At 45.3% G+C, this 19,024-nt stretch overlaps 1 protein-coding gene across 1 annotated transcript in view; it reads left to right on the forward strand.

Moving 5' to 3' along the window:
• HELZ2 (helicase with zinc finger 2) overlaps positions 1-6,820 on the forward strand; it is a 65,390-nt gene extending 58,570 nt beyond the window's left edge. Inside the window, exons 17-20 of the mRNA XM_070941835.1 lie at positions 511-732; positions 1,976-2,132; positions 4,443-4,610; positions 5,279-6,820. Of these exons, the coding sequence (XP_070797936.1) occupies positions 511-732; positions 1,976-2,132; positions 4,443-4,610; positions 5,279-5,403 (672 nt within the window). The 3' untranslated portion in view covers positions 5,404-6,820. The remainder of the gene's footprint in view (positions 1-510; positions 733-1,975; positions 2,133-4,442; positions 4,611-5,278) is intronic.
• The last annotated feature ends 12,204 nt before the right edge of the window (positions 6,821-19,024 follow it).

Below are 19,024 nucleotides of genomic sequence, written 5' to 3' on the forward strand. Positions count from 1 at the left end.
TTATTCTAATCACTAGGATACAGTGAGTTCTAGTCCCACCTTAGGCACTAAAGCCCACTGTGTGACTTTATTCTAATCACTAGGAGACAGTGAGTTCTAGTCCCACCTTAGGCACTAAAGCCCACTGTGTGACTTTATTCTAATCACTAGGAGACGGTGAGTTCTAGTCCCGCCTTAGGCACTAAAGCAAACTGCATGACTTTAGGCCAATCACCAGGAGACTGAGTTCTAGTCCTGCCTTAGGCATGAAAGCTAGCTGGGTGACTTTGGGCCAGTCACTTTCTCTCAGCCCAACCCATCTCACTGTGTTGTTGTTATGGGGAGAATAGAAGGAGGAAGGATTATAAAGTATGTTAGTTGCCTTGAGTTGTTTATAAACTTAATGAAGGCAGGGTATAAAAATAATTAAATACATAATTGAAAATAATAATATTTGAAGTTGTATAACTGAACAGAACAGCACGGTGGTCTAAGCTCCTTGCATGAAATAGGCATCTTTTAACTCTGCAGCACAAGGACATCTGCCAGTTCCCATCGATGACCTTTTACAACAATAAACTGATGACAAGTCCCATTATCAAACGTGGAAGCAGCACTCTCTACTACCGTAGCGAATTTGAGTGCACCCCCATCCTCTTCGGCCATATCGAAGGAAGAGAGAGGTCCCTCGTGGTCTCCACGGAAGAGGGGAACGAGAACTCCAAGGCCAATCTGGAAGAGGTGCAGCAGGTGGTGAGTAAGCCTGACGTACAGGTAGTCCTCGCCTTACGGCCACAATTGAGCCCCAAATTTCTGTGGCTAAGGGAGACAGTTGTTAAGTAAATTTTGCCCCCATTTTACGACCTTTCTTGCCACAGTTGTTAAGTGAATCACTGCAGTTGTTAAGTGAGTAAAAACGGTTGTTAACTGAGTCTGGCTTCCCCATGGACTTGGCTTGTCAGAAGGTCACAAAAGGGACTCCCATGATCTCAAGACACTACAACTGTCCTAAATATGAACCAGTTGCCAAGTGTCCAAATTTTTATTATGTGGCCATGGGGATTCTGCAATGGTTGTAAGCGTGAAAAATGGGAATGCCAGTTTTTTTCCCCTCCAGTATTGTCGTAATTTTGAATGGTCACTAAATGAACAGTTGTAAGTCGGGGACTATCTGAAGAAGTTTATTTATTTATTGTTAATTTTTTAATGCCAGTCCATTTCCCTTATAAGGTGACTCTGGCCGGTTTATGGATCAGTTCTGTAGGCTGAAGTCCAATCCTTGGTGACTTCCGAGTTTTCTAGATCATAGCTGAAAACAAGGTCTCTCTCCAAGGGGAAATCACCTTCAAAGGTTGCCTTCTGCAGACTAGGCTTTCATTAAGACAGGTGTGGGGGGAGTTTACCTGGACTCCCAGCGCATTGCTATAGCCCTTCCCAAATGTTTGACGTCTTGTTAAATGAAGGAATTGCATTTATGATCGTTGGCTCCTTGGTGCTGTCTGAGCTTGATTATTTTTTACAGACGTCTCATGATCCAACTAGGTAACGTTATCAATGCTAGAAGGGAGTGGGGTTTGTGGAGTGGAAGAGGAGAACAGGAGGAGGACTGTGGAGTTCTTGGTGCTCTCTGAGCTTGGTTATTGTCTTGACATTTTATGACCCAACTAGGTAACATCATCAATGCTAGAAAGGAATTGGGTTTGCTTCCGTTCCAGCACTCATTCACATCTTTCGAACACTGAACTTTTAAGCTGAGTGGGTGGGGATTATGAAACTTAGCAAGAGTGAGGTTTTGAGCCAGCCCACATTTGGATTGGCTCACCAGCTACCTGGGCAAAGATGAGACTTGTAGTCCATGTTATCTAGAAACTGGGAAGGAATAATAGCTCCCCCAGTTCTCTGGCAAAGGAAAGGAAGCTGTTGATTGCAAGACGTTAATCTCGAACGTCCATTCTTGGTTAAGTCGGAGCGTAAGGTCTCCATGCTTTTTTTCTAGGTGAGAATTGCAAAGCAGCTGACCCTGGATAGAACCACCAGGCCGGACGAGATCGCCATCCTGACAGGTTATAATGCCCAAGTCATTGAGATCAAGAAGCAACTTGCTCTGGATGGCATGAAAGACATATCCGTTTGCACCATCATGAAAAGCCAAGGTAAGGAAGGGATTTGTCGCAGTGGTGAAATCCAATTTTTTTTACTACCGGTTCTGTGGGCATGGTGTGGCTTGGTGGGCATGGCAGGGGAAGGATACTGCAAAATTCCCATTCCCTCCCCACTCCTGGGGAAAGGATATTGCAAAATCTCCATTCCCACCCCACTCTGGGGCCAGCCAGAGGTGGTATTTGCCGGTTCTCCAAACTACTCAAAATTTCCGCTACCAGTTCTCCAGAACCTGTTAGAACCTGCTGGATTTCACCCCTGATATGTCACTAAACTGGATCCAATTCCCACTCAAAAATATTGACTGGGATCATTTTGGAAAAATCTCTTTTACCCTTCTTTTCAGAGTACAGGTAGTCCTCAATTTACAACCACAACTGAGCCCCCAATTTCTGTTGCTAAGCAAGACAGTTAAGTGAGTTTTGCCCATAACGAAACAATCCCTAATCCATGGGACCCTAACCTGCCCCGTCATCCCATCCCGGTAGGTCTCTCCCACCAGGACAGGAAATCAGGCATGTTAGGGGTCCCATCAATTAGGGATTGTCATATGGGGGGGGGACCACAAAACAGGATCTTCTCGGTGGTGCCCCCTCCACGAGATATGGTTGGCCCCACCCTGCTGCTTTTCAAAAGACCCTAATAATTTTGTCAGTGGGTCTGGGGACCCCAAATAGAGACTATCAAACACGGTAGCTGATTTTGATTGTGTTGTTGCTGCCATCAGTTGTGGGGTAGGGGTTTTCTCAACAGCTGTATTATATGGTAGATTTTTAAAATGTTGTAAGCCAGGGATGTCAAACTCGAGGCCCTTGGGCCGGATCTGGCCCGCCAGGTGGTCGGATCTGGCCCGCGGGGCCTTCCTGGAAAATGTAAGGGGCCGTCCCACGTCACTTCGGCACAATCTACCCGCGTCTCTTCAGCCCAGTCTACCCAATGTGAAGAGGAAACATCGGGCCAGCAGTTTGGGGAGTGGTGTCAAGCTGGCCACGCCCACTCTGCCCCCCCCCCCACGTCAACCACAGCCCTGATCTGGCCCTCAGTGAAATTGAGTTTGACACCCCTGTTGTAAGCTGTCCTCAATCAGAATAATAGAATAACAGAGTTGGAAGAGTCCTTGGAGGTCTTCTAGTCCAACCCCCTGCTCAAGCAGAAAATCCTATACAGTTAGTCCTTAACTTACAACCACAATTGAACCCAACATTTCTGTTGCTAAGTGAGACATTTGTTAAGTGAGTTTTGCCCCATTTTTTTTGCCACATTTGTTAAGTGAATCATCACACTTGTTAATAGCACAATTGTTAAGTGAATCTGGCTTCCCCCATTTTTTATATTTTTTTTAAATTTGATTTATATGCCGCCCTTCTCCGGAGACAGGGCGGCTTACAATGCGTTAAGCAATAGCCTTCATACTTTTGTATATTTATACAAAGTCAGCTTATTGCCCCCACCAACTGGGTCCTCAATTTACCTACCTTAGAAAGGATGGAAGGCTGAGTCAACCTTGAGCCTTGGTGAGATTCGAACCTGCAGTAATTGCAGGCAGCTGGTGTTAATAACAGGGTGCTTTAGACCACTGTACTATCAAGGCTCCTATCTTCCTCCTCCTCCTCCTCCTCCTCCTCCTCCTCCTCCTCCTCCTCCTCCTCCTCCTCCTCCTCCTCCTCCTCCTCTTCTTCTTCTTCTTCTTCTTCTTCTTCTTCTTCTTCTTCTTTTTTTAAATTTGATTTATATGCTGCCCTTCTCCGGAGACAGGGCGGCTTACAATGCGTTAAGCAATAGCCTTCATACTTTTGTATATTTATACAAAGTCAGCTTATTGCCCCCACAAACTGGGTCCTCAATTTACCTACCTTAGAAAGGATGGAAGGCTGAGTCAACCTTGAGCCTTGGTGAGATTCGAACCTGCAGTAATTGCAGGCAGCTGGTGTTAATAACAGGGTGCTTTAGACCACTGTACTATCAAGGCTCTTTGACTTTGCTTGTCAGAAGGTTGCAAAAGGGGATCACGTGACTCCAGGATCCTGCAACTGTCATAAATATGAGTCAGTTGTGAAGCATCTGAATGTAAATCACCTGACTATGGGGATGCTGCAATGGTTGTAAGTGTGGAAAATGGCCATAAGTTACTTTTTTCAGTGCCTTTGTAACTTCGAATGATCTGTTGTAAGTCTCCTTAGTTCTAGACTGCTTCTCTCCTTGATAAGTTTCCATCACTTAGGTATGAGTTGGGTGGCTGTATAAATGTTTTTAATTCATAAGTAAATAAATAAAAACTTGGTTCCCCAATTTCTGTTTACCAGGCAGTGAATGGAAATACGTCATAGTGTCCACAGTCCGCTCCTGTAACCGGCAGGAGATTGATGAAAGGCCCACAAGGAGTTGGGAGAATAACCGTCTCGGCTTCATAGCAGATGCCAATCAGATCAATGTCTGTCTCACTCGGGCACAGGAAGGCCTCTGTATTATAGGTAAGCGAAAACCTGCTCAGCAGGGAGAGTGGCTTCATTCGCACTGTATCCTAGACCAGGCTCAAAGGGGGCTGAACTTTAGTGTTTGGAAGAGGCCCACCGTCATTCTAGCATGTTGAGTCAACCAGCCCATTACATTAAGGTGGAAGATGGTTTAGAGGTAGCCTTGCGATTATCTGAAGTTCATTTTTGGTTGATTCTGCAATTCTGGGGACCACAAACCTGTTATCACATCATTCGGAGTGCAATTTCCTATGGAACTACTCCATTGTTTTGTTTTGTTTTGTTATTTTATTCTTTATTTTATTTTTATTCTTTTATTTTAGATTATATTTAGTTTATATTTATTTTATTATTTATAACTTACCTTTATAATTTTTATAAACAATTCAAGCTGGCAAACATAGGTAATACCTCCTCCTATTTTCCCCCACAACAATCCTGTGAGGTGCGGTGAGTTGAGAGAGAGAGCGATTGGCCCAAAGTCACCCAGCCAGCTTTCATGCCTATGGCAGGGCTAGAACTCACAATCTCCTGGTGATTGGCCCAAAGTCACCCAGCCGGCTTTCATCCCTAAAGCGAGACTAGAACTCACCATCTCCTGGTGATTTGACCAAAATGGACAAATAAAACCTTTCCTTTTTCCTGCCTTTCTCTCCTGCTTGTAGGAAACAGCTATCTTCTGGCGAGCAATTCTTTGTGGCGGCAACTTCTGAATCATTACCAGATGCGCGGATGCATTACCACGGCCAATGCAATTAAGATTAAAAAGAGGTCTAGTCTTCGCCTGTAAGAAGGTACCACGGGAAAATCCTTTCTTTTTCACCTCCTGGGCATGGAGACCATGCCCAATTCCAGGAGATGGGATTTACCAACACTGAGCCAAAATCAGGAGCCCTGTGACTAAGGAGACATTGCCAGGAAAAAAAAAAAAGCTACGGCACGACTTACTTTTTCAGGATCCGATCTCCGAGAAGATTCTGCCTTGCTCGGGGATGGAAAAAAAAAAGCCATCATTTTAGCATGCAGAAATCTTTTAGAAAAGCAACTTCAGTTGGGGGATTTAATAGATGCTGTCGAAGAACGAAGCGACTGGTCCACCACGAACCTGCGAGGAGCTTTTGCAATGCAGGGATGGAGGAAAACTGAGCAGGGCTCCTGCTGCACTTTCCAAAACCAGATCTTTTGAAGGAAGATCAAACCCCTCATCTACCTTCCCTTGCTATGCCAATAACCCCCCTTCTATCCCCCCGGTTGACAAAATGACAAGCTGACTCAGCCACCCAACACAATGCAAATAATTCCCTTCGACCTCTGACCTGGAACGCTTTTGTACAAATTTTAATATTTTTATTTTTTTAGCTTGTTTACGTTTTACTTGAAATAGTTTCTTCGTGCTAGTTTTTTAATGTGCTTTTTTAAAAAAAACAAATGAAAACTCAGAATCACAGAACTGGGGGTGCCTTCTTAAGCTTTGTGCTGTTTGATCTAGCAAACCCTTTGGGCTGAGCCCACGAAGGGGGGTTCCTTGAGCCAGGTCGTTGTGTTTTTTTCTCTCTACCTTTTAGCCAAAATGAGATCCTCACCTCTGCTGGCCTTGAACAGGATCGGGAAAAACCTGGTGCGATGGCATCTGTTTTGTGCTGAAATTCCACCTCAGTGAGTTTTGATGCCTGCAATGGGGAAACCCCCCCCCCCCAAATTATCTTAGGCTAACTCAGTCTGATGTGCATTGGTGGCGATGAACCCCCTGCTTAGAAAGCTGCTATAAGCTTATATATAATAGTGCCTAGTGAAGCTCAATGAACTGTGGACGCATTCACACAAAGTGCTTATCCAAGTCAATTGCAAAGCGAGGGTTTGCACAATGGGCCAAGCCTTTTTTTCCTTAGCTTTAATCTTAATGCTGTAAGAAAAGTGTGGTTTATTGCAAAGGGTCGATCATAAGGTAACCTCCAGAAGTTTTGGACCTGAACTGCCCCAAATTCAGGGTGCTCTTTCAGCTTGCTTGTTTTCTTGCAGATGTTTCACGACCAGACTAGGTAACATCATCAATGTTACAAGGGAGTGGGGTTTGCGGAGTGGAGAAGGAGGAGGAGGGGTCCTTGGTGCTCCCTGTGGTTTTCCTGCAGACGTTTCATTACCCAACTAGATCAAGGGTGGGCAACTGTGGCCCTTTTACAACCTGTGGACTTCAACTCCCAGAATTCCTGAGCCCGCTTGGCTGTCTCAGGAATTCTGGGAGTTGAAGTCCACAGGTTGTAAAAGGGCCACAGTTGCCCACCCCTGAACTAGATAACATCATCAGTGCTAGAAAGGAGTGAAGTTTGTGGAGAGGAGGAGGAGGAGGACTGTGGGATCCTTGGTGCTCTCTGAGCTGGGTTGTTTTCTGCAGACGTTTTACTACCAGACTAGATAATGTCATCAATGCTAGAAGGGGATGAGAGCAAATCCCACTTCCTTCTGGAACTGATGATGTTACCTAATTTGGATCATGAAACGTCTGCAAGAAAACCACCAAGCTCAGAGAGCACCAAGGACCCCAAAGTCCTTCTCCCCTTTTTCTTCTTCATTCCACTCCACTCCCTGTTAACACTGATGATGTTAGCTAGTTGGGTCATGAAACGTCTACAAGAAAACCACCAAGCTCAGAGAGCACTCATTTCAACCCTGATATATTCTCCTTTATTGGCACCCAACTCAGGTTGGCAAGGGGTTGTGGGCATCACAATCAGAGCTGCTTTAGAGACACCGCAAGGATATCGGGAGTATCATTTGTCCTTGTGTAAATGATACAGCTCCTGCCCTTGTTTCTATCCGCATCCATGGTTTTAGTTCAAAACATCTGGAGGATACCACGGTACTTCTCTCTGACCGATATGCATTGCACTTTTTTAAAAAAACAAAAACCCTAAACAAAACAATGTTTAAAAACAAAACATTGAATGTATTATAAGGGCGGGGGAGGGAGAGAAATGAGTGTTCCCCTCCCACCGGATCACAAATCTCAAAAACCTTTCAAATGCCTGCTTTAAACTAGATGCAAACCTGGATTTAGCTGACAATTGCAAAGCAATTTTGCCGAGTCTGGTGACAGAGGGACCTTTGGTTTAAACCCAGAGCTATTTCTAATACAGAGATATTCTATAATAATGTAATATATAAGGGCAGCTGGGCTCCTTTTACAATACTAGAAATGTGTGTAGCGACAGTTGCTGTATTATCTTTTTGTAGTTTCTGCAACTGATAACTGCTCCTTTTTTTCCTTGCCTTTGCATCTAATTTATTGCAATATATGGGATTACGGGGAGGGGGGAACAATTTAGAATTCTGCATAGAGCTTGTCTGGTTTTGGACACGCTAGAAACTTTAAGATAGTAGTATATTTTCCCTTTTTTTCCCCTTTCGGCTTTATTATCAGGGATCTTGATAGCAATGAAGGGAGACCGAGGCAGCCCTCTTTCTCCTCTCTTCTACCTCAGTGCTGTTAAAATGTGCATGCTTTTAAAAGTTTGTACCCTCCCATGTGCTGATCCACTTAATTTGCAATACAGGTCAGCTTTGGAGAGAAAAATCCATATTTTCATAAAGAAAGCACAGGTTAGTCTAAAGACACAGCCAAAGTATATTGAGCCAGCCTTCAAACTATGAACATTCCTATCTTTGTTTTACTAAATGTCTTGTGTGTGCCTACTAAAGAAAGAGAGAGAAAGAAAGGGAGAGAGGGAGGGAGGAAAGAGAGAGAGAGAGAGAGAGAGAGAGAGAGAGAGAGAGAGAGAGAGAGAGAGAGAGAGAGAGAGAGAGAATCACTTCCTGGCCCACTGGTTGGGGACCAGGGGTGAAATGTTCCCGGTTCGACCAGATCGCCTGATCCGGTAGTAATGGCGGCGGGTGGTTCGGAGAACCGGTAGCAAATTTTTTAAAAATTTTTAAAAGCATTTTTTCTACAACCTCTTCCGCAGAAAAAATACTTGGCCGAAGAGGTTGTAGGAAAAAAATGCTTTTAAAAGCCTCTGACAATCCAAGCTGAGTTGCCTGATCGTCAGAGGCTTTTAAAAGCATTTTTTTTCTACAACCTCTTCGGCCGAAGAGGTTGTAGAAAAAATAGTTTTAAAAGAAAAAAAAAGTTGGCCACGCCCACCCAGTCACATTACCCCCACCCCCACCAAACCACGCCCACAGAGTAACGAATTTTACATTTCACCACTGTTGGGGATCCCTGTTCTAAAGAACTATAATTCCCATACCTACTTCCTTAACCGTCAGTCATCGAGAAAGAGACTTCTAAAGAAAAACTATAATTCCCACACCTACTTTCTTAACGTTTAATCAGGAAAGAAAAAGAATCACTTCTATCTAAAAAACTAATTCTCATGCCTACTGTCTTAGTCAGAAAGAAAAAGAGAAAGAAAGAAAGAAAAGAAAAGAAAAGAAAAAAACTTCTAAACAAAACTAGAACTCCCATGTCTGTCTGCTTACAGATGCCTTTGTTCGCCCCAGGCAATTAAGCCGTTTTCTCTTTTTTAAATTCCTTATTCCTGTCTTTGCCCCCCTCCCTTCGTACCAGTGGTGGGTTGCTACTGGTTTGCCCCTAGTAGTGGCGGCGGTGGGAGGCTGTGGCCACCCACCACCCAGACGCTAAGTGTCGCGCATGAGCGTGCCTGCGCCCACGAGCAAACTGGTAACAACAGGTTTTGAAACCCGCCCCTGCTGGGTACCCACATCACCTCTGTTCCGTCTTTCTCCTACACCAGGGGTGTCAAACTCAAGGACTGCCTGGGGTCAGGATCCAGCCCACGGGGTGCTTAGATCTGGCCTGCGGGGCCACCCTGGAAACAGCGAAGGACTGGCCCGCAGTGCCTCTGCCAGCGAAAACGGAGCTCAGGAGGGCTGCGTGCGGCCTTCCCGGGCTCCATTTTTGCTGGCAGAGGGTTGCAGGATACCGTCACAGCCGTAAATGGAGCTCAGGAGCCCATTTTCGCTGGCAGAGCGCTTGGGCCTCCACAGGCACCCCCGAGTGACATCGAGCTGGCCACCCCCAGCAACCCCCCGAGGTCAAATACAACCCTGATGCGGCCCTCAATGAAATTGAGTTTGACACCCCTGTCCTAGACGTTCGACTGTCTCTCGTTGCCTTCAAAGCTTCTGTCTTCGCCCAGATTTCGGCGATGGCCTCTTCCTCCCTCTCTCTCCTCTGACTTAGGTGATGTTACTGCTTTGTTGCTTTAATCCTGCAGGTGCTGGACCCAAGTAATCCTCGGCTTACAACCGGTCACTTATTTGACCGTTCAAAATCATAACCGACCCCAAGAAGGGGAATTTACACCCCCGGATCTGAAGTTCCGATGGTCACCTCTAACCCTGCAGTCACATGACTTCGGGCACTTGGCAACACCAATGTGTTTAACGTCCTGCAGTTACGTGACTGTGTTTTTATGACGATTTCGCCCAAACCCGGCACTTATTTCTGGTTTGCAGCAAAACCGCACCATAGTGAATGGGTTTGCTTAACTTTCCTTTAACCAGTACCACAAAGAGGTCATAAAATGAGAAGGCTCCATTATGGTCGTAACTCGAGGACTACTTATAAATTCTGTCACAGGCACGTTGTGAAGCCGTGAAGCCCTTCAAATAGGTATATTGGAACATTTCCATCTCAATCTTTGGAGCAGCGGCCAGAATTTAGTCCTGGGGGACCACCCGAATATCTCCCCCATATCTCACCAGCTGATTAGGGTCCTTGTTAAACATGGCTGACATTCAGCCATGTCTCCTTGGATCAGTCTTGGAGGCTGGCGGAGTTACAAGAGGTTTTTTCTAGAACGGGGGGTTCCAATCTTTTAAGACTTGTGGATTTCAACTCCCAGAATTCCCCAGTCACAGTTTCACTTAGCGACCGCTTTGCTTAACAACTGAGTAGCCAGTCGCTAAATGAGAATTACCTGTAACACCTCCAGTGCCTGGCAAAGTTTACTGTTCCAAAGTTTTGGCAAATTTAAGAAGTCTCTTAATGGGTGGCCACTGAGCCTTGCACTCCTGCCCCTGAATTTAATGGGGAGTGTGGAAGGAACCCATACATGGTATTGCACAACTCCCGCACATTTCAGAATCACAAGAGTTGGAAGGGGCCTTGGAGGTCTTCTAGTCCAACCCTCTCCTCTAGCAGGAAACCCTTCAAGAATTTTAAAGAGGAAATAAGATTCCATTGTGGCCAAGGCTAGGGTATGTTTTATTTCTGTCAGCTGCCCGGATTCATTTCTCTGTGAATGAGTTGGACAGCCATATACATTTTCATAATCAATAAATACATAAATATAAGTTGGATGTTGAAATGTTCAGGGAGTCCCATTTAACCTTGGAGAGCAGGGCCTGCAACGAATCTATTTCTTTAATTAGCAGATCCCCTGTACTAACATATCAGATCTGTATTTCTTTATAAAGAAAATATTCACTATGCGGGATTTGGAGTACCAAATATGTTTCTCGGGGCATTTGTGGGGGATGGGCAGGTCACAGAAGTCAAGATGGTGCCTTCAACCATGCAAATCCATTTTTATACCATGTGGAGTTGGCATCGTGATTTATTTTGATGGCAATTTTTAAATCACGGGTAGTCCTCGACATAACGACCGTAACCGAGCCTGCCCATTATGGTTGCAAGTCTAGTCAGTCACGTGACTGATCCGATTTTCGACCTTTTTTCAGTGGTCATTAAGCAAACACCACCGTTGTTAAGCGAACCCATTGTTTGCTAGGGAGCGGTTTTGCGGAAAACCAGAAATAAGTTCCGGTTTTCCGCAAAACCTGGTCACATGACCATGGGGCGCTACAAATGAGCATGTCACCATGTTGGTGAGTGCTTCAAATGCAGTCTCATGACCATTGGTGTGTGTGTGTGTGTGTGTGTGTGTGTGTGTGTGTGTGTGTGTGTGTGTGTGACAGAACTTTGGAACCGGGTTGCAATTCCCTTGTTCCAGGCAGGACGTAAGTCGAGGACTTACCTAACTATTCTAATCAATGTAAATGTAATAAAGATGCTTTTGGAACTATTTTAGTGTGATCGCGTTGATTTTTAAAAGTACATTCTGATAGGAAAGTCTGGTTAAGTGCCATTACAAAGAACTGGATGTCTTGTTTGCTGTGTTGGTTGTGTCCTGCTGGATTGGTCCTAAAACATGTTTGAAATGGGCTGAAACATTTTCAGGTTGTTTTGTGTCTTTTTTGTATGTTTAAAGAAAGATTTTTAAAGGCTATCTTTTAATTAGTGAATTCTATCATATTTGTTTACTGGAGTCTATTTTTATGGTGTATTGTAAGTGTGTGTTTTTTTTAAAAAAAATCAGTGGTTTGCATGTAAATTGCCTCCTCTTGAACTTTTTGGAGAGATTTGATATCTGTAAATTATGACTTTTCAGTCCATTTATTTTTTTAATGGTAAGGGTCTAAAAATGTTTATAGAAATATCGACATTCCTCTTTAATCAAATATTGTGACGCTGGTTGTGCTGTACCAAATAAAATTCTTTCCAACTCTGATTTCTGATTGCATTAAGTGTTTGTTTGTTTCTGTGTCTGAGTGTGTGTGAGACACATACCACGTGATTGGACCCGATTTTACATCCGCTTATACACTGGTCCTTAAGTGAATCATGTAAGAATAAGTCAAAACCACAGTCATTAAGTGAATCACACGGTCGTAAATCCGAATCCACTCCCTTGAATGGGTGTTTCAGAAAACCAGCAAAAATATCGCAAATTGTGATTATGTAAAATATAAATAAGTGCCCAAAATGTGATTATGGGACTACTGGGGGAAGGGGCGAGGTTTAGGCCTTTTTAGAACAGATGGAATTGCTTTATAGGCCATAAAGCATGCTTTCTAAGGCATCATTAACTTCAAACGGCTGTAAGTTGAGGACTGCCTATTTACCGCTCAGGACCGCAAGATAGTTTGGGTTTGCCTTTACCCAAATTTGATACACTGAAGGTAAGCAGATTTTAGTACCACACCAGCAAGGGTCAGGAACTGGATGGCAATTAAAATTTTAATCCATTTCCATTGGAAAATGAAAAAAAACCCCTACAATTTATCATATTACATATACTAACTGCAAGTAGAATTGTCATAGCACAAAATTGGAAACAACCGGATATGCCCCCCAGACCAAATTATAATCAAAAAAATATACAAATGCGCAGAAATGGACAGATTATCTATGAAAATTAAGGAGAGAGAAGACACCGAGTACTATTTAATTTGGAACAGGTGGTATTTCTGGCTTGAGAGTAAATCTAAAACGTAAGGGATATTTTGTCATGAAATCGAATTGTGAATAGAAGTTATTATAATTCAGATAAGGATGCAAGTTAAGATAGAGATAAATAGAAGTAGAATTTGTGTACAGAAGTTAATTAGGATAGAGAGACCGATGCAGAAAAGCTGTTACTAGTGTTTAAGTTTTGATGTGTTTGTCTTTGTTCGTTTGTTTTTGTTATGTGTTACGGTTTTCTATTTTTTTTCTTTTCTATTTCTTGTACTGTATATTTTAATGTTTGTAAATTTAATAAATATTATTTTTAAAAAAGTTTTTTTAATCCACTGTGTATAGTTACGGTAGATGGTTTGAACCCCAGCTACATATATAGGTATTCCTCGATTTACAACAGTTCCTGTTTTAACTGGATGTACGAATCCTTTTATCTTTTGTCCTTCCTTCTTAAGGCACCCAGAGTTATTTGGCAGTTGGGCAGCCTTTTATTTAGCAAATGCATAGATGCATTCACCTGGTGATCAATTTTAATTTATTAATTTCTTGCACGAGAGAGCTAGCCCAGGTTAGCTAAACCTCTCAAACCCAGGTTTGAGATATGTACCTCAGTGCTCAGGATGGACAGTAAACCTGATTTGCGCCTCAGTATTGCAGGTAATCAACTTAGAATCATTCGTTTAGCGACCGTTCGAAGTTACGACGACATTGAACAAAGTGGTCCTTGGTACTTCTGACCATCACAGCATTCTTGGATCAAAATCTGGGGGCTTAGCCACCAGCATGTATTTAAGAGGGTTGCAGCATCATGTGTTCACGATTTGTGACCTCAGATGGGGCCAATCACTAGGGGATGGTGAGTTCTAGTTCCACTTTAGGCATGAAGGCCGGCTGGGTGACTTGGAGCCAATCACTAGGGGATGGTGAGTTCTAGTCCCACCTTAGGCATGAAGGCCGGCTGGGTGACTTTGAGCCAATCACTAGGAGATGGTGAGTTCTAGTCCCACTTTAGGCATGAAGGCCGGCTGGGTGACTTTGAGCCAATCACTAGGGGATGGTGAGTTCTAGTCCCACCTTAGGCATGAAGGCCGGCTGGGTGACTTTGAGCCAATCACTAGGAGATGGTGAGTTCTAGTCCCACTTTAGGCATGAAAGCCGGCTGGGTGACTTTGAGCCAATCACTAGGAGATGGTGAGTTCTAGTCCCACTTTAGGCATGAAGGCCGGCTGGGTGACTTTGAGCCAATCACTAGGAGATGGTGAGTTCTAGTCCCACTTTAGGCATGAAGGCCGGCTGGGTGACTTTGAGCCAATCACTAGGAGATGGTGAGTTCTAGTCCCACTTTAGGCATGAAAGCCGGCTGGGTGACTTTGCGCCAATCACTAGGAGATGGTGAGTTCTAGTCCCACTTTAGGCATGAAAGCCGGCTGGGTGACTTTGCGCCAATCACTAGGAGATGGTGAGTTCTAGTCCCACTTTAGGCATGAAAGCCGGCTGGGTGACTTTGCGCCAATCACTAGGAGATGGTGAGTTCTAGTCCCACTTTAGGCATGAAAGCCGGCTGGGTGACTTTGCGCCAATCACTAGGAGATGGTGAGTTCTAGTCCCACTTTAGGCATGAAAGCCGGCTGGGTGACTTTGCGCCAATCACTAGGAGATGGTGAGTTCTAGTCCCACTTTAGGCATGAAAGCCGGCTGGGTGACTTTGAGCCAATCACTAGGAGATGGTGAGTTCTAGTCCCACTTTAGGCATGAAAGCCGGCTGGGTGACTTTGAGCCAATCACTAGGAGATGGTGAGTTCTAGTCCCACTTTAGGCATGAAAGCCGGCTGGGTGACTTTGAGCCAATCACTAGGAGATGGTGAGTTCTAGTCCCACTTTAGGCATGAAAGCCGGCTGGGTGACTTTGCGCCAATCACTAGGAGATGGTGAGTTCTAGTCCCACTTTAGGCATGAAAGCCGGCTGGGTGACTTTGAGCCAATCACTAGGAGATGGTGAGTTCTAGTCCCACTTTAGGCATGAAAGCCGGCTGGGTGACTTTGAGCCAATCACTAGGAGATGGTGAGTTCTAGTCCCACTTTAGGCATGAAAGCCGGCTGGGTGACTTTGAGCCAATCACTAGGAGATGGTGAGTTCTAGTCCCACTTTAGGCATGAAAGCCGGCTGGGTGACTTTGCGCCAATCACTAGGAGATGGTGAGTTCTAGTCCCACTTTAGGCATGAAAGCCGGCTGGGTGACTTTGAGCCAATCACTAGGAGATGGTGAGTTCTAGTCCCACTTTAGGCATGAAAGCCGGCTGGGTGACTTTGAGCCAATCACTAGGAGATGGTGAGTTCTAGTCCCACTTTAGGCATGAAAGCCGGCTGGGTGACTTTGCGCCAATCACTAGGAGATGGTGAGTTCTAGTCCCACTTTAGGCATGAAAGCCGGCTGGGTGACTTTGCGCCAATCGCTAGGGGATGGTGAGTTCTAGTCCCACTTTAGGCATGAAAGCCGGCTGGGTGATTTTGAGCCAATCGCTAGGAGATGGTGAGTTCTAGTCCCACTTTAGGCATGAAAGCTGGCTGGGTGACTTTGGGCCAGTCACAGTCACTCAGCCCAACCCACCTCACAGGGTTGTCGTGGAGAAAGGAGGAAGAGGAGGGAACAGTAGGCATGCTCACTGCCTTGAGTTACCTATAAAGTAATAAAGGTAGGATAAAATTCAATCAAGCAAACAGATAAATATTTGGATGTTCTCGGATGCTTTCCTCTTTGTGCCAAGCCTTAGCACTTTGTAACTCCTTGCTTGCAAACAGCCTTTGCCTGTAAACCAGATTTTATGAGAAGCTCCAAGAAAGTCACACAAGCACAAAACAAAGTTGAGTCTTAACTCCGGACTTTTAAACCATCAACCAACCATCTACTGTATATGACCTAAATGGATAATTAGGCCAGGGCAGTGGTGGAATTCAAATTTTTTTACTACTGGTTCTGTGGGCGTGGCTTGGGCATATCAGGGTAAGGATACTGCAAAATCTCCATTCCCACCTCACTCCAGGGGAAGGATATTGCAAAATCCCCATTCCCGCCCCACTCCAGGGGAAGGATGCTGCAAAATCCCCACTCCTGGGGAAAGGATATTACAAAATCTCCATTCCCACCCCACTCCTGGGGGAAGGATATTGCAAAATCCCCATTCCCTCTCCATTCCTGGGGGAAGGATATTGCAAAATCTCCATTCCCACCCCACTCCAGGGGAAGGATATTGCAAAATCCCCATTCTCGCTCCACTCCAGGGGAAGGATACTGCAAAATCCCCACTCCTGGGGGAAGGATATTGCAAAATCCCCATTCCCTCCCCACTCCTGGGGGAAGGATATTGCAAAATCCCCATTCCCTCCCCACTCGGGGGTCAGCCAGAGGTGGTATTTGCCGGTTCTCTGAACTATTCAAAATTTCCGCTACCGGTTCTCCAGAACCTGCTGAATTTCACTCCTGGGCCAGGGTTGTGCCAAACTAACCAGGATCAACAGATTCAGGGAGGTCTGTTTGCCAATAAAAGCGATTCTCTAATTTAGCTTGATTTAATTTAGCACAGCCCTTAAGAGGATCATGGGAACCAGTAAATATATCACCTATTCACGTTCTGATTGACAATCAGGAGATAAATTCTTTCCTCTCCTAATCGAGTTTAAATCATGATCATCATTTTTTTTTTAAAAGCCCATTTTGAATCTCAAGTCGTCTTTCCCATCACTCTTTCCGAGACCTAAAATTTGGTCTTGAAGATGGAGCAAAATGGATTTTCAGCTTTGGCTTGATTGGCTAATGTGGCGGTTGGGTGAAATTCAGATTCCTCCATACAGGTAGTCCTCAACTTACAACCATTCACTTAGTGACCTAATTTACAACAGCACTGGGAAAAAATCTGACTTATGACTTGTTAAAACAGCACTAAAAAAGTGACATGATCATTTTTCACACTTAACGACGGTTGCCCTATTCCCGTGTCCACATGATCAGAATTCAGATGCTTCGCAACTGATTCATAGTTATGACGGTCGCAGTGTCCCTGGGGTCACGTGATTCCCTTTTGCGACCTTCTGACCCGCAAAGTCAGTGTGGAAGCCAGATTCACTTAACAACCGTGTTACTAGTTAACAACTGTGGTGACGCACTCAACAAGTGTGGCAAGGAAATACAGAAATTGTAAACTTAATTGAAATGACTAAACACTGTCTAAATTTGTGAACCGGCCAAATACTCTGTTCAAAGAAAATACATTGTATGTTTGTATGTGTGTTTGTTTAAAAAATAAAAAAAAAGCGTGGCAAGAAAGGTTGTAAAACAGGACAAAACTCACTTAACCATCAATTCTCAATCGGAATAGAGATGGAAGGGGCCTTGGAGGTCTTCTAGTCCAACCCCCTGCTTAAGCAGGGCACCCTCCACCAGGGATGTCAAACTCGATTTCATTGAGGGCCACATCATGGTTGTGTTTGACCTCGGAGGGGGAGGGGGTGACCAGGGACGTGACCATGGTGGGCATGACACAGGACTCATTTTGGGGGCACCTGTGGTGGCCAAGTGCTAAGCCAAAACTTCCCAGAGACCCTCACTCACTCTCATAATCTTCCTTCCTTCCTTCCTTCCTTCCTTCCTTCCTTCCTTCCTTCCTTCCTTCCTTCCTTCCTTCCTTCCTTCCCCCCCTTCTTTTTCCTTCCCTCTTCATTCTCTCTCCTTCCCCTCTTTCCTTATTTTTCCTTCCTTGCTCTCTTCCCATCTTCCCTTCATTTTCTTCATCTTTCCTCTTTACGTTTCTCCTTTTCTTCTGCTTTTAGTTTGTTTTGCTAGCCCTCTTCCTAGCGAAAATGGAGCTCGGGGGAACCGCACGCAGCTCAGCCGGGTCCCTCCAAGCTGCATTTTCGCTGGCAAAGGCACTGCAGGCCGGTCCTTTGCTATTTCCAGGATGGTTCCGTGGGCCAGATCCAAGCACCCCGCACTGGAGGCACCGATCTACCCATTTGTTTTTGGAGGCACTGGTCTACTCATTCATTTTTGGAGGCGCTGGTCTACCCATTTGTTTTTGGAGGCACTGGTCTACCCATTTGTTTTTGGAGGCACCAGTCTACTCATTTGCTTTTGGAGGCACTGGTCTACCCATTTGTTTTTGGAGGCACCGGTCTACTCATTTGTTTTTGGAGGCACTGGTCTACTCATTTGCTTTTGGAGGCACTGGTCTACCCATTTGTTTTTGGAGGCACTGGTCTACCACCACACTGCCTTTTAACACTGATCAGCTGTAGGGTGGCCCTTTGAAGCCCCGTGGCAAGAGTTTAAACAGTTTTTTTCCTTCTAGCCTATCAGCTGGGACTCGGGAGGCAGCAAATAGATTGGGGGCGGGGCCAAATAAAAGGTAAGAATAACGTGGGGGGCGGGGGTGGGAGGGCCCAGTTCCCGAACAAAGAGAACCGGTTCAGTGACGTCATATCGTCACCGCTACCAGCTCAGCTGAACCGGGAGGAACCCACCACTGCCCTGCCCTATACCGTTTCAGACAAGTGGCTGTCCAGTCTCACTTAGCAACAAAAATAGTTACAAATAGTCAGGGGTGGGCTGCTGGGGGTTCGCAGGGGTTCGGGAGAACCTCTAGCTAAGATTCTGTGCAGTTTGGAGAACCCCCAAATCCCACTCCTGGCTGGCCCCGCCCACCCCTCCCCTCCCCTCCCCTCCCAGGAGTCCCCACGCGGCCCGTTTTGGAAGCAGGTAAGTGCAGGGTGCATGTGGAGGCTCGGGGAGGGCAAGAAACAGGCCTACTGGAAGTTTGGGAAGAAGGCCTCCGGAGCCTCTGGAGGGCTTCCGGAGTCTGGGAGGCTATTTTTGCCCTCCCGGAGACTCAGGGAAAACCTCCGGAGGCCAGAGAGGGCAAAAACACTCCCCCCACTGTGGTGCAGGAGGCTGACTAGGCCACGCCCACTATGGCCACGCCCACCCAGCAACCAGGCAGAGAACCCCTTCCTAAAATTTTTGAAGCCCACCCCCTGCAGAGAGTCCTCAGTTGAGGACTATCTGTATTCCCTTAAAGCAGGGGTCTGCAACCTTAAACACTCAAAAGAGCCATTTGGACCCGTTTCCCACAGAAAAAAAAACACCAGGAGCCACAA

This window comes from Pituophis catenifer, unplaced genomic scaffold (genome assembly GCF_029215685.1).
Source record: "Pituophis catenifer annectens isolate HBS135680 unplaced genomic scaffold, rPitCat1.0.hap2 SCAF_3, whole genome shotgun sequence".
In the NCBI taxonomy this organism is placed as follows: domain Eukaryota; kingdom Metazoa; phylum Chordata; class Lepidosauria; order Squamata; family Colubridae; genus Pituophis; species Pituophis catenifer.